The sequence below is a fragment of the Microtus ochrogaster genome, chromosome 24 (assembly GCF_000317375.1).
Source record: "Microtus ochrogaster isolate Prairie Vole_2 chromosome 24, MicOch1.0, whole genome shotgun sequence".
Lineage (NCBI taxonomy): Eukaryota > Metazoa > Chordata > Mammalia > Rodentia > Cricetidae > Microtus > Microtus ochrogaster.
Genome location: NC_022024.1, coordinates 32,599,888 through 32,615,105, shown reverse-complemented (window position 1 = coordinate 32,615,105; position 15,218 = coordinate 32,599,888). Strand labels below are relative to the sequence as shown.

The 15,218-nt window shown below is 45.8% G+C and overlaps 1 protein-coding gene and 1 pseudogene across 1 annotated transcript in view; one reads left to right on the top strand and one right to left on the bottom strand.

The window, feature by feature from the left end:
- Nucleotides 1–9,051: 9,051 nt before the first annotated feature.
- Nucleotides 9,052–10,297, bottom strand: LOC101984479 (annotated as a pseudogene).
- Nucleotides 10,298–10,384: 87 nt separating this feature from the next.
- Nucleotides 10,385–15,218, top strand: part of Arl1 (ADP ribosylation factor like GTPase 1) — a 10,778-nt gene continuing 5,944 nt past the window's right edge. Inside the window, exons 1-3 of the mRNA XM_005358200.2 lie at nt 10,385–10,561; nt 12,137–12,274; nt 14,570–14,651. Of these exons, the coding sequence (XP_005358257.1) occupies nt 10,558–10,561; nt 12,137–12,274; nt 14,570–14,651 (224 nt within the window). The 5' untranslated portion in view covers nt 10,385–10,557. The remainder of the gene's footprint in view (nt 10,562–12,136; nt 12,275–14,569; nt 14,652–15,218) is intronic.

Here is a 15,218-nt window from a genome sequence, read left to right as displayed (position 1 = left end):
TAAACAAAAAAAAAAACAAAAAACAAAAAAACTTGTGGTTCTGGTTTGTTCTTCTCTAGGAATATTTTTTAGGGTTTAAAAGAAACACAACACAAACAAACAAACAAAACCAGGGCAGGCAAACCATAAATCTCAGCAGCTACCAAATATCAGGGCCAGGAACTTTAGAGGAAGTGTGGGCAGGAGAAATGGGCACACTTAGGCTCTGACCTTTATTCAGAGAGAGAGAGAGAGAAAGACAGAGAAACAGGAGAGAGACAGAGAAGACAAAAGAAACAGTTACACCTTGAGAAACAACACAGAGATCCAGCTGAACCCCAAGGCAGAGTTCATCGGGACTGAGAGGTCTGAGACAAAGAGCCCAGCCCCTCACTAAGGGGCAGCAATTCTGCTCATCTCTCTAGCACACCATTCGTGTTTCTGGTTGCTCTTACACGTCTGTGTTTTCCAGACTCTCAGTAAGATCGAAGGAACCAGCCTGAAGAAAAATAGGAAATCTGGTTTTGTGCCTTGTGAGTTATGTGGCCTTGGCTCCACAAAGTCCCCACCACCTACAAAACAGAGAGACTGGGCCAGGTGGTCTTGGGTTCGTCTGGCTCCTGAAACTCCATAAGAATTCCAGGGCTGCTTCGGTTCCTGGTCTAGACCACCGTGTTGCTGCATTTTGATTTTTTGGTTTTTTGTTTGTTTGTTTGTTTTTTTGGTTTTTTGGAGACAGGGTTTCTCTGTGGCTTTGGAGCCTGTCCTGGAACTAGCTCTGTAGACCAGGCTGGTCTCGAACTCACAGAGATCCGCCTGCCTCTGCCTCCCAAGTGCTGGGATTAAAGGCGTGCGCCGCCACCGCCAGGCATGTTGCTGCATTTTGAGAACCAGTGGATTAGAGGATCGCAGAGAGATCACAACCTCCTCCCATGAGTATTTCCTGACCACAGAGGACTAAGAGAAATAAAAGACAGTAAGGGTCAGGGAAATAGCTCAGTGGGTAAAGACACTTGCTGCCTAAGCCTGACGACTGGGTTGGAACCCCGAAACCATGGTTTAAAAGAGAAAAAAAAGCCAGATGCACATCTGTGTTCCAGACATGCCTGTGTCAAGATGGGACCCGGGAGAAGGGGGAGAGATGGCCAGAGGCTGACAGCCAGCCAGGGGTATGCAGCTCAAGGACAGAAACAAGAGACTCCGCCCCCAAACAAGGTGGAGCGAGAGAACTGATTTGTGCAAAGCTGTCCTCTGACAGTGATGTGTGTGCTCTAGCAGGTGCGTGTCTGTACACACGTACACACGCACATATGCATACACACACAAACACACATGCATACACATGCAGACACAGAGGCGGAGAGAGAGAATAAAGATATTTTATTCTCTGGGAGCTTTAACTTTATTTTTACTGTATCTTTTTATTGAATAGTTTTTATTTATTGAATAGTTTGATTAGAGGAAAGGAGGTCCTTCAGTCTAAGAACAGCTTTAAATGAGTAATATACACCAGGTCTAAGACCCATCATATTCCGTATGTCCTATACAAGTATTACATTGCTTTTATTAGGCCTATCATTTAGCTGATAATTGCAACATTTTATAGGAATATTATGGGCTATAATTTAAAATGTTTTCAGAGGGGCTTAGGAATTATGGGTTATGAGTATGTACTGCTCTTTCAGAGACTCCAGCTCTAGGGGTTTGACCTTTTCTCTTCTCCTAGGGCACCTGCACACATATGGTGCACACATACACACTCAGGCACACACACACATACAAATACAATAGATATATACTTTTAAAAACTGCTTTCAGATGTATGGAGTTAGTACTTCATAGCGTCCACAGTAAGCATCAATACCTGGCTACTAAAACTTCTGCCTGATTAATAATTTGGTCATTGGCAATATAATTCTTCTCTCAAAAATTATAAATTAGTATTTAAGTTAAAGATTATGAGACAAATACTGCAAGTTTGTTAAGAAAAAATCCAAGTATTCAATAGAAATGCAAAGTAGAACGGCATGGTCGGAACGGCTTCTAACTTTTTCCCACAATGGTGAGTTAGGCAACATTCAAAACACTTCCTTATTTTAACTTTAAAATTTGAAATAACTTCTCTACGTTGATAATACGAGTTTTGGTTTTTCCAGGCAGAGAGTTCACACATTTATTTGACATGCAGTTGGTATAAGGCAAGCGTTTAAACTGGATATTGGACCCATCACTTCAAGAAACACTCTATGGAACTAGTTTTTGTTCAAGTGATCCCAAAAAGTCACACAAGCAGTGTGCTTTGTGTGTTTGGTTTTGAATGACGGGGCCACAGCAGCTAATTTCACCGTCTCCAGTGCCAAAGGGAGGCGGCTGAACCTCAAGATAAACTCACTTTAGATCGTCCTGATGCTGTTGGCTGAAGATCAGCCCAGACTGTTTACATTACTCTGCTCCCTCTGAGTAGATTAGGGAAATTCCATATTGGCTATTTCCTTCACACCCTAGGAAACAATATCACACATTAAAACATGGGATTTATTTCTGGGGCATAATTCTGTAATGAGTCCTTCACTCAAATCCTCAATGACGACTCTTTATACGAGGTACGATGTTAAGCTTCATAAGAAAGAAGAAAAACCCATAACTTTGGGGCTAGGGATATTGCTCTGTTTACAAAGCTCTTGCCTGGCAGGTGTGAGGCGCTGGTTTCAATTCCCAGTACTACGGGGCTCTAGTTTTCTTCCTGTTGTTGAAACCAAACTAAACCACTCGAATAGAAACTTAGGGAGAAAAAGGTTTATTTAGCTTACCCTCCCAGGCCGCACTCCGTCACTGAAGGAAGTCAAGACAGGACGTCAAGAAAAGAACGTGGAGCAGGAACCGTGGAGGAACTCTACTGGGGGGCTCACTCCCGGGCTCCTGGTTAACTGCTGCCTTTGTTATGCCTAGTAATGGTGCTGCCCGCAGTGTGCTGGGCCCTCTGTCAATTACCAATCAAGATAATTCATAATCCTTTACAGACCTGCTCACAGACCTAGCCAATAAAGATAATTATGAGCTCTTCATTCCTTCCTTTCCTTCCTTCCCTCCCTCCTTCCCTCCCTTCCTTTCTTCTTTAGACAGAGTTTGTCTGTGTAGCCATGGACAGTCTCGAACTCACCAGATCCGCTTTCCTCAGCTTTCAGAGTGCTGGGATTGAAGGTGTGCGCCACCACACTCAGACTCAATTAAGACTCTTGTCAGGTGATTCCAGGCTGTGTCAAGTTGACGGTTAACGCTAGTGAGGACTCACGGTTTTAAAGAATAATAGTGTATAACTGGATATGTACATGAACCCAATAATCAGCTACAGCTGATGGTTAGAGACGATGAGTGCAAATTCCAAACACCATTGCTGAACACTGTAGCAGAGAAAGAGTGAAGAGTTGGGCACTAGAACAGCCTAGGGAGAAGCTTAAAGAGATGGGTAGGATTCATATAATGGGGAATAACGGAGAAAGCACAGAGCTTAAAACACTGCACAGACCATTACAATGGCCAGCTGTATAAAACACAGTAAATAGGTCACAGAGCATAGAACTTCATAGTTACTCAAAGGGAGGCCTGGCGGGGGGGGGGGGCAGCAACATGAGCATCCCCTATCTTTACAATTACAAAATCAGCATGTGGTTCTGCTTGGCTCTCATCTTTGGCTATGTTAGCTCATTTGATGTCTGAGAAGTGACGCCATCAGCCGATTCTTCAATCCAGAAAGGATGCTGAGCCTTACAGAGGTTGAATGGCTTCCCTTATGGTAACAGAATACCTTTTTTTAAAAGCCCAAATCAGACAGTCCCGTAAAGAGTGAATCCCGTGTCGTGTGGAAGGATTTGAATTCCACATTAAGAAGTTTAAGCTTTATTTCCTCACTAATGAGGAAAGCCTAGCTGTACCCATGAGCTTAGTGAAAGACCCTGTCTCAAGAAAATAGAGAATGTTAGAGAAAGACACCTGTGTTATCTCCTCCACGCACACATGGTAACATACGAACACACATGCACACACACACACACACACACACACACGAATATACCATGCACAACAATGACAATAATAAATGAATGGCAATGTGTGTTCAGGGGTCACCTTTCAGATTACTCTGTGCCGATTGGTTAGTCCTGTGTGAGGATATGCCGTCCCTGTGTGAGAATAGGCTACCATACAGGGACAGTTAGGGCAAGTACTGTGACCTGAGAAACAATTCCTTCTCCTCAATCCTCCTCTTATAGTGTGGTCCCCAAGGTCATTTGCTAAAGCTAATACACAGAATACAAGGACAGACATTTGGGCTGTTTGGTCTTTGGTTCTGTGAATCACGCTGTTTAAAGCATCCCTGCGTGTGCCTCTTGGTGCGCACACAAGCATCTGTTGGGTATGTGGGATCACTGGAGCTATATCATGACCAGGTTAGCCTTTAGGGGAGCGGGAGACCATATGAGCAAAGGGGTCAACTCATCCAGCCACCAAACCAGTTGAATACCCCCGCCCCACCTCCACACAAGGCTCGAGAAAGAACTGCTCAACTAATCCATATAACTTGAAAAAGTCACACTTTACCGTTGCTTTAATCTCTTGGATTTATGTGTGAAGGTAGAGTGCTGGGTGGAACCTGCGGCCTCAGGCGTACTAGCCAGTACTTTATCCCCCACATTCACCTCCAGCCTTGGTTTGGTTTTTGTTTTGTAGATAGGGTCTCATTGTGTAGCCTTGGGTTTGCCTGGAGCTCCCAATGTAAAATGGGCTGGCCTGGAACAGACAGAGACACTCCTGTTTCTGTCTCTCAAATTCTGGGATTATGGACAACACCAGGCCTGGCCGGAACTACTAATTTCTAAAGTAATTTGTTACACGTCAGTACTAGCTACACAGAAACCAGTAGCAGATGTAGGTAGATGGGAATTTAAAATGCGACTTTGGCTTTTGAACGCAGTGTGTGGGCGCTGTATAAACAGGGGCAGTTAGAGGTGGAGAAGGACGGGCTATTAGTGAAGGGTCACCAGGCTGGGAACAAATGTCAGCGTGCCTAGAGGCTAGGGAAAGAGAACTGTGTCAGACAGCTGTGAAAAGGGCAGGGGAAAAAAAAAACCCTTCCTGTAAGCAAGCTACATGAAATCTGTGTCACACAGCTAATGAATTTTCAAGCTGGGAGATTTCCAGGCAGGGCATTGAATCATTTTGCTTCTGAGCACTAGAAGTTCTAAGAGGGGAGAATGCTTGGATGCCCCGACAGAGGACGGAAAGGATTAGAAAGTTAGACTTCTCCACCTGCCAAAGTGGAAAGAGAAGGCCAGTGGTGGCCTGTAGAAAAAGTTAAGACCTCAGGAAGAAACTGTAGATGGTGGGGTAAGCAAAGGGGTCAACTCAGAGTAATCCGAGCACCAGGGAAGCTGGGGCAGGGATATTGTTGCGTGTTCAGGGCTGTCCTGGACAGAGTTATTGTCTGGGAAAAGAATAGAGGAGGGCCGAATCAAGACAGGGACTGAACTTCAAGTCTTTGGTTTTCAAAGCTTTCAGTAATACAGGTGCAGAAACAGCCAGAAGCCCAGGGGAGCAAGGGACATTCTCCCCTCCACACCCCAGACTCCGCCGCATCCTTAAGCGTAGGCAAGGCTGGCTCTCAGCAGCCTCAGGAATGAGAACGCACATCGAGCTGGACGTCTGAAACTTTCCTGCCGGCCTCCAGGTCCTTTACTGAGACCAGCCTGGTTTCGCAGTCTTCTGCAGGAACAGAAAGTCAGCCACCGCAGGGAAGGAAAGTCTCAATATGCTAGGTGCCGTTTCCCAGAATCTCTATCAGAGCGGTGTGAAGAACCATGGAAAAGATGTCTCCCGTGCTCATGAGCTTGTGGGATCTCTACTGGACTGTTTGTGAAGCCAAAGAGAAATCAAGGAACAAACCCCATTTCACCCTTTGGAGAGGGCCTGCTACCCTGGACCCCAGGGGTGGGGTACTGCTGCAAATTCGGTGATCCCCAGTATCCTCTCTGTGAGGGCGCTGCTGACTCCCACCTCCTGTGTTGCTTCAGCCTCCAGTGTTGCTGCCTCCCCTTGCTGGCAGCTGCTGGATGGTGGCATCCAGTTCTCTCTGGGGGTCTTCACCGAGGACCTCCTGGTTCTGCGTGGAAGGCCAAGCTCAGGAACACAAGCCTGCCACAGGGCAGATCCACTCCTGCTTCCTACCCCTATCCCAGGAGACACTGGCCTCTGGCAACTGCCATCAAACTCTTAGGACCTCAAGATTGATCTGTAGTATGATAATAAAAACCCAGAGACAGATACAGACAGAGACAGATTGGGGTTCAACCTGAAGGCCAGAAAAGCAAAACAGCCAGCCACTGGCTCTTACCTCTACCTCAGTCTAAAACGGCGATCCTGCCTCCAGGAATCTCAGAACGAGACTGTGTCTGAGAGCTGTCTCCTCCCGTTTTAGCTGGGATTAAAGGCGTGCACCACTACTGCCCAGTTTCTATGGCAACTAGCGTGGCTACTGGGATTAAAGGTGTGTGTCACTTGGTCTATATGGCTGACCAGAGTGGCTGTTTTGCTCTCTGATCTTCAGGAAAACTTTATTTATTAAAATACAAATGAAATATCACTATGAAGATCCTTAGAAGCCATAGGAACTCAGATGTTTTCTCTCTGAGAAACCACAGAATCTCAAAATGCTGTAACTGCTGATTCCTTTCTCCACTTCAGAATGAAATGTGAATTTAAATGGGGGGAAATTAGATTTGAAAATAATTAGTAAATTATTATTGGACTATACCAATTGAAAAAAGATTAAACTGGCTGGGTGTGGGGGCTCACACTTATACTCCCAGCATTCGGGAGGCTGAGGTAGCAGGATGAGTTTAAGGCCAGCCTGGGCTACAGGGTGGCACTCTGAAAAAAAAACAAGGAAAAAAAAGAAAAGAAGAGTAAATAGTCTACTCAGAAACAAGTTCAGTGTCAGCTTGGAGCACACAGCAAGACTCTGTTCCAGTACATGCATAGAATAGTAAGTTGCTCATTGCTTCTGAAGGCAGTGAACTTAAAACACCGCCTCCACCTAGTGGCCGTTCTTGACTAGGACCGCTCTTTGGTAGTTTGACCTCCAAGATCACATTAATAGTTCATTTCTGATTAACTGCAGGTGACAGCTTCAATAATATTAAAGGAAATTGAAGAATTATACTAATGATCATTGCATTAGTCCCCAAATCTCATTTTATAATTTAGCATATAGCTGGGCATGGTCTACATAGTGAGTTACAGGCTAACCAGAGCTACAGAGTGAGATCCTGTTTCAATTAACCAATCAACCAAACAAAAAACCCCAACAAATAGTAACAAAAAAATCAAACACCTTAGTGTTCTTTTGCAAAAACAATAAAAATTCATTTTTTTTACATTTTAGTGAATGTAAGATAATAAGTGTAAGACAACAAAGTTAGTGAGCAAATTAGGTTTCTTTGGATAAAAATTTGCTCAGATAATCCTTCTGTATACTGTGAATATGTATTGCTTCCATTGGTTAGTGATAAAGCTCATTTGGTCAGTAGCTCAGGCTTGTTACTAAATAGCTCTTACAACTTAAACTAACCCATCTCTATTAATCTAAGTTTTGCCACATGGCTCTAGAGGATAGATTTTACCTATCCTCTAGCATCTTGCTTCTCCCCACGGCTGGCTCACATCTCTCCTCTGACACCACCCTTCTTCCTCTCCATATCTCCTTTTGGCTTTCCTGCTTAGTCTTATTCTGCCTGGCTATAGGCCAAGTTGGCCTTATCATTAGCCAATGAAAGCAGTACATAGTTAGTGTACAGAAGGGCTATTTCACAGCACTCCCTCCTTTGGTCTAACTAAAAAGGGAGGTTTTAATTTTAGCATAGTAAAATTACATACAATGAAATACTTACCAAGTAAGAACTAGTTACAATAGTTAGTGTATTTGTATTGGACAAAATTAAGAGAAAATAATTATCTAGCCTATCTTGGTGAGCACACACTTTTAATCCCTGCCCTTGGAAGGCAGAGGAAGGTAGATCTCGGTGTGTTCAAGGCCAGCTTGGTCTGCAGAGCGAGTTCCAGAACAGCCAGGGCTACACAGAGAAACCCTGTGAAGAAAAAAAAGATGAGGTCCTAGTTACTGAGCCGCCCACCTCTTTAGCCTCAGAGATTTTTCTTTATTCTTTATTGAGGAAGTTTTGAAAAACAGAGATTCCATAATTTGCCTACAGGGACTTACTATTTTCATAGTAGTTTTATAGTGATATATTTCCTTTTTTTTTGTTCTTTTGAGACAGGGTTTCTCTGTTGTTTTGGAGCCTGTCCTGGAATAATTCACTCTAGATCAGATTAGCCTCAAACTCAGAGATCCACCTGTCTCTGCTTCCCAAGTGCTGAGAGTAAAGGTGCGTGCCATCACCGCCCGGCCTCCCTCCCTTCCTTCCCTTTCTTGTTCTTTCTTCTTTTTTCCTTCTCTTTTTATTTTTTGAGACTGTCTTTCTATGTAGCTCTGGCTGTGCTGGAACTCACTCTGTAGACCACTGGCTTTGAACTCATAGAGATCTGCCTGCTTCTGTCTCTCAAGTACTGGGATTAAAGCTGTGTGTGTCCAGGATTTTTTTTTTCTTTCTTTCTTTCTTCCTTCCTTCCTTTCTTTCTTTTCTTTCTTTCTTTTTTTTTTTTTTAATTTTTTGGTTTTTCAAGACAGGGTTTCTCTGTGGTTTTGGAACCTGTCCTGGAACTAGCTCTTGTAGACCAGGCTGGTCTCGAACTCACAGAGATCTGCCTGCCTCTGCCTCCCGAGTGCTGGGGTTAAAGGTTTTTTTTTTTTTTTTTTTTTTTTTTTTTTGGTTTTTCGAGACAGGGTTTCTCTGTGGCTTTAGAGCCTGTTCTGGAACTAGCTCTGTAGACCAGGCTGGTCTCGAACTCACAGAGATCCGCCTGTCTCTGCCTCCCGAGTGCTGGGATTAAAGGCGTGCTTTTGTTTTTTTGAGATAGGATTTCTCTGTATCTTTGGAGCCTGTCCTGGAACTAGCTCTTGTAGACCAGGCTGGCCTCAAAGATACATATAAGATTGTCAATTAAACCTTAATAATGCTAGAGCAAATCTTAAGCGGTTTGTAAACTTCCAAACAGATGATTTCCATTACAAAAAAGAACATAATATGCAAAGTTTACATTTGGAAGAAAACCGAGAGTGCTATTATTTCCAACGAAAACGCAAGAGTTTGAGATAGTGCTACTTTTCTGTTTTTTTTTTTTATGTTTTTAGGAACTTAAAACGAAAAGAAGCCGATTTTATTGCCGTTCATGTCTTGCATTTGAAGTACTCTTCGATGGCATCTTTAGCCTGAGACTCTTTGCCATAGCTCTTAACCACCACACAGCTGCAACCTATTACTTTCCGGGGTTTCCCCTTCCGATCAGTTTTGCAGAGGCCTACCCATTCCCCGAGTTTCTTGTGGTCATCAACCTTAATCAGGTTGATCTGGTGCTCAGCACAAAGGGATTCCACCAACTTGGTGTATGTGGGCTTATCACAGTTGGATGCCAGCACACAGAGGTGGGCCTGGCGTTTGCCTAATGCTTTGGCAGCTTCGTGGATCCCTCTTGCCAGGCCATCGTGGCCCAGGGCGATCTTCAGCACCTCCTTCAAAGCAGAGTGGATGTCCATCGCAGCTCCAGCAGCGGCACCTTCCTTGGCCATGGCGGTGGGTGACACAGGCGGATTTGATCTACCCTTTCGAAACTACTCCGCAACTACGGAAAACTACCTAACTTCCAACCTAAGTCGCAGAAGGCAACGGGTTCACAGTTCTGCGGAGGAGGAAAGGCGGTCAGATGGCCACCTAGAAGGACAAAAAATTAGGATACCTCGGGTACGAGGCTGCCCCGTGCGGATGGCTTCCAGGGAGTGTGGGTGGCTCGCACCGAGCATGGCTGAGCTTCCTCGTTATTATTACGTAATCTTGGCTGCTTCTGTGGGAAAGCATCTGGGGGAAAAGTGGACCGCCTCCGCTGCCTGCTCCAGGCTCCACAAACACTGCGACGCCGCAACCTGCGCCAGCATCCCGTGCCCTCGCTTCATCGATCGCTCTTATTTTGCCTTGGCCGATTCGCCACGACTTGGTTTCAGAATTTAACCAGGAAAAAAATTCCAACTTTAATATCTCAGAAGGCCTTCCTGTTCATAAACGTGGGATCAGGAGACACTTTCGGTCCCTAAACATTTTTGTTGGGGTGACAGTGGCGGAGTCCCCTTCAGCTACGCTCAGCAGGCGGAGTGAAGCTTTGCGTCGAAAACGCCGACGCGGACGTCCAGACCGTCGTGCCCGGCCGCGCAGTCGCAGTAGCCTCTTGCTCCAGCTCCCGCCCCCAGCTGGGTGGACGACGTGGAAGTTGCTGGCCGACCTGGCTCGGAGGGAGTCGGCCTGGGCACCGGAGGCCCGGAGCAGCGGAGGTGGCGGCGTCCAGGCTCAACTAGGAGTCGCTCGCTGCCGACTGCCGGCCTGACTCAGAGGATCGGCGAGGGCGCGGCGGTTGTTCACCATGGGTGAGCACAGTGGGGAGGGTGGGCTTCAGGGGGAGACCGGGCTGACCACGGGCAGCAGAGCCACCTTGGCTCGTACCCTGGTGGGGACCAGATCCCCGGCTCGGTCCCCTCCACCCCGCGTCCCCGTCTCGGCGCCCTGCTGTCTGACCCCTGTGGAATTTCGATGGCTCCTGCGTGGGCAGTGGTGACTGCGTCCCTTGGAGAAACCCCGAGGCCGGGTGCTGCCCGCCCACTGTACCTGTCGGTGGGGAGAGTTGGGGAAGGTGGGTTGCCGGGTGGGAAGTGCGTGAGGTTTTCATCGCGACTCGCAGGTGAGGGGATCAGGGTCCTTGTCCCGGCGCACCCTACGGTGACGCCCCCCAGGACAGCCGTTGCCTCTAGGGAGTTGCTGTCCTTCAGTCCCTCCCCGGTTTTCTTCAGAGTGATCCCGGGCATCCTCGGTCTGCTCTGTTCTCCGCAACCCTGCGGTGTTGTTTTCCTTCTCCTACATGTAAAAGGGTCGAAAAGAACTTTGTCAAGTCACACCCCATTCTTCCCCCAGGTTCTGCTTGCAAGGTGGCATCTGTTCTTCCTGTCTTCTTCCCTTCTTTCCTTGTGTCCGTGTTTGTGTGTGCGCGCGTGCGCGTGCAAGCGGACTATGGCTTGAAGTCAGCCTTGAGCCTGTTAGCCAACGCCCTGCTGTTGAGCTACAGTCCCAGCCCTTTTAAAACTTTGAGACAGAATCTCACCAAGCTGCCTACCCTTGAGCTCAACCGTGTAGTCAAAGTTGGCTTCCAACTACCAGTGCTCTTCTTGCTTTTTCTTTGAGTAGCTGGTATTACAGACTTGGACCACTAGCCAAAAAACCTTATACACATATATGCATATACACATATCTATTACCTGTATATATTGATATGGAGTATAATCTCCTTTATATCTCCCCCACTTTACCCTTTTCTCATTTGATATTGTGATTTTTTTTTCTTTAGTGACTTGATGGCAAAGAGTTTTGTCACAAATACTTTTATTTGTGCCTTGGATGCATAATTTTTCCTGGAAATAGTTCATAAAGTATTGGATGTAGTCTTACTGTCTAAAATGAGTTTCTAATGTATCCAGGAAATGGAGGCAAGCGGGTGAGTTCGAGGCCAGCCTGGGCTCCAAAGCGCACTGATGGTGCTGGTAATACCTCTGTCCTGTGACTGACTGTTCTCTCAGCAGAGGGCTGCACTGTGCCCCTGCTCCCCTGACTGGTGTTTGGTATTTAGGGGGGAAGGAGGAGATGGCTGAGTTATCTTGTCCTTGCTCTATTGACTGGGAAGTGAACTGGACTCTTGAGGGCAGTGTCTGCATGTCTGATTATTTAGTGTGTCTTCTGCCTGCCTGACAGTATGCAGGACCAGGGAGCGTCTCTGATTGCTTATTTGCTGTTGCATAATATATTTCACTGGAGGCAAAAGTATCTACCTGTGCATCCGGGAGGATATTTTGTTATTTGATTAGGCATATAGCTGTCAAAAGGCAAGGTTAAATGTTTTATGGACCTAAGTTAAAAGATGACATTAAATATATTTTGTTTTTATTGTCTTGTAGGTGGCTTTTTCTCAAGTATTTTTTCCAGTCTCTTTGGAACCAGGGAAATGAGGATATTAATTTTGGGATTAGATGGTGCTGGGAAAACAACAATTCTGTACAGATTACAGGTTGGAGAAGTTGTTACTACCATTCCCAGTAAGTACTGGTTTCATAACTCATTATAGAACATTTCTGGTTTCTATCTAATACAACTTTATGAATAAATTAGTCATATGATACATTGATAGGGGTTTATAAGCTTCTAGTATGAAAATGATATTGGCAATACTTTCATATATATATATATATACACACACACAACACTAAGAAGCTTTGATGTACTTTAAGGTTCCCTCTCCAGGCCTGCAAACAGATGTCTGTTTAGAGCTGTAGTTGGCTTAAGTCACTAAGTCTTTGTGCTTCATGGAGACACTAAACATCTGCTGGCTGTGAGGGGTAAAGAGGTGAAGTGCACACAGCACTTTGTTGGTGTGGAATGGAGTATATAGATGGCAAATTGGTATCGTTGCATACAAAGCACATTTTTCTGCATTTTAATGCTTGAATCACAGTGTAGTTTCTCCTAGGTAAATCTGTAGATCACTTTTAAAGATGGGAATTGTAGAGGCTGGGGATTGAAATGACCGGGCTCCCAGAAAACGAAGAAGAAACACCCGAACCTCAACTCTGTTGATGGCCTTATTATTCTTGCTGGCTTAGGAAATTACTTGCAGATACTCCCATCTGCATGGGGATGGTTACTCTTTCATTTGCTAAATTAAATTTAGAGAGGTAAAAGCAGTACATTTAAATTAAATTGGAGAATCCATATAATTTGCTCAAGATTTTAAACTGTGTTTTGAATTACTGTCAGGAAATTCCCATATCGTCATTGAACCTTCTAGGAATTTTTTATTTTGCTTTTACAGATGAATGTTTGGATTCTGTAGCATCTGTTATTTCTTTTTGCCGTTTTCATTTCCTCCGATTCTCACTTCTCAGACTCCCTCCTCTGCATCTGGGTAGCTTCTGGTGACCTCTGCAATGCTGCACAGAGCTGCGCAGTGGGTGGACCCACTGTGGGCGTGGGTTGCCTTCACCCCTGTCCTTTGCTCTTGGTGGTGATGAGCATGGAGCTGCCTTTGTCTAGTTCTGAGGGACAGCGGAGCTTGCTTTTTTTTTTTTTTTTTTTCCTCGAGACAGGGTTTCTCCCTAGTTTTTTTTGGTTCCTGTCCTGGAACTAGCTCTTGTAGACCAGACTGGCCTCGAACTCACAGAGATCCGCCTGCCTCTGCCTCCCGAGTGCTGGGATTAAAGGCGTGCGCCATCACTGCCCGGCTGGAGCTTGCTTTTTATTTGCTGCATTTGCTGTGGATTTGCTTTTCAGCTGTAATGTGCATACCTGCCTGCCACATGCATTGTTTGCCAGCTCAGCATTAAATAGGAAACGGCAATGAGTAAAAGTCATTCTTCACTCTGACCTTTGAGGTTAGGAAATGTGAGCAAACGTGTGTGTGTCCACCCTAGGTCTTTTCCTCGTTACTTTCTCCCTCGTTTAGACTCCTTTCTTTGAAAGCAGTGTCAGGTCTCAGCCGTGTGCCAGAGCTACACCTAGGAAGGATGTAGACACAAAGATGAGCTATGGACCACCCAACTGCGATCTGGCTACATGGGAGCTCTTGGGGTGTCAGCAGAGAACTTGGCTCCCATAAAGTCACTGCTGTGCCCTTTCTGGATGTTAGAGCCTAGTCTTTTGTGTTAATTGTAGTTTTTACTGTCTTCCAGCACTTCAGTTTTTCTGTCTATAACTCTACTTTTCAAATCAAACTTTCTGGCCCACATCTTTACTCCTAGCACTTGGAGACAGAGGCAAGCAGATTCCTGTAAGTTCGAGGCTAGCCTGGTCTACATAGCGAGTTCCAGGACAGCCAGGACTACACAGTGAAAATAAGCAAACAACTTTCTGAACGCTTATCTGCCAGTATTCAGGGGAGTCTGATAGACAGACCTGTAGGACTGGAATTGCTCCCTGCATAAAGTGCGGAGGACCTGAGTTCAGTCCCCACAGCCTGTGTAAGAACAACCTGGATGGTGTGCGCAGTTCTGATCCCAGCAGTGAAGAGGCAGCTGGCAGGTGCCTGCGGCCCAATGGGCAGTGACTGCTGAGCAGTGTTGGCCTCATCCTCTGGCTCACACACATGCACGTGCACCAGCGTTTGCGTGAGTAACGTGCACAGAGCAGTCAGGAGATTCTTTGTAACCTGAAGGCGGTGCTGATCTTATTAATTTATGGTGTGTGTGTGTCATAGCACATTGTCTTAGATGTTAGAATAACCCAGTCCATAATGTGCTTGAGAATTACCAGCAGTTGCTAGAACTCGGTGAGGCTGGAGACTGTCAGGGTGGCGTATTATCAGTCTACATGCACTAGCGGTTTCATTTCTCTTTCAGCTATTGGGTTTAACGTAGAGACGGTGACATACAAGAACCTCAAATTCCAAGTTTGGGACTTGGGAGGACAGACGAGTATCAGGTACGGTACGGACATCAGGTCCTTTGTTGCTATTTAACAGTCGCTGCTGCTTTTTCGTGCCGACAGCACTAAACCACAGTGTGTCTCTGGTGGGAACTAGGGTCACACTTAAAAATGAGGGAGATCTGGAAGCTACGAATGTTCTTAGAGCACCCAGTAATTAAAATCTAAGGAACTCAGGTTCCCAGATAATCACGTAGGACCCTTTCATGAAAGCCGAAAGGCTCAGAAACAGGCCCCTCGTTTCAGTTCCCTCAGCCCCCTCCGAGAGCTGTCATCCGAACAAGGCCATGCAGAGGTGACGGAAATGCATGTGCGTTGGAATTCAGTGCTCACAACTCAGCACTGCGAGTGTCTGTGGCTGTCAGTGGCTTAGGGGACCAGCTTAGATCAGTAGTAAGGTTACTGTTATAAAGATTGGTGGTGGCGGTGCACACCTGTAATCCCAGCACTCGGAGACAGGCAGGAGGATCTTGTCTACAGAGCGAGTTCCAGTTCAGTCAGGGAATAGTGACACAGTGAAACTGTCTCAGAGAAGACAAAAGAGAGAGAGAGAGAGAGAGAGAG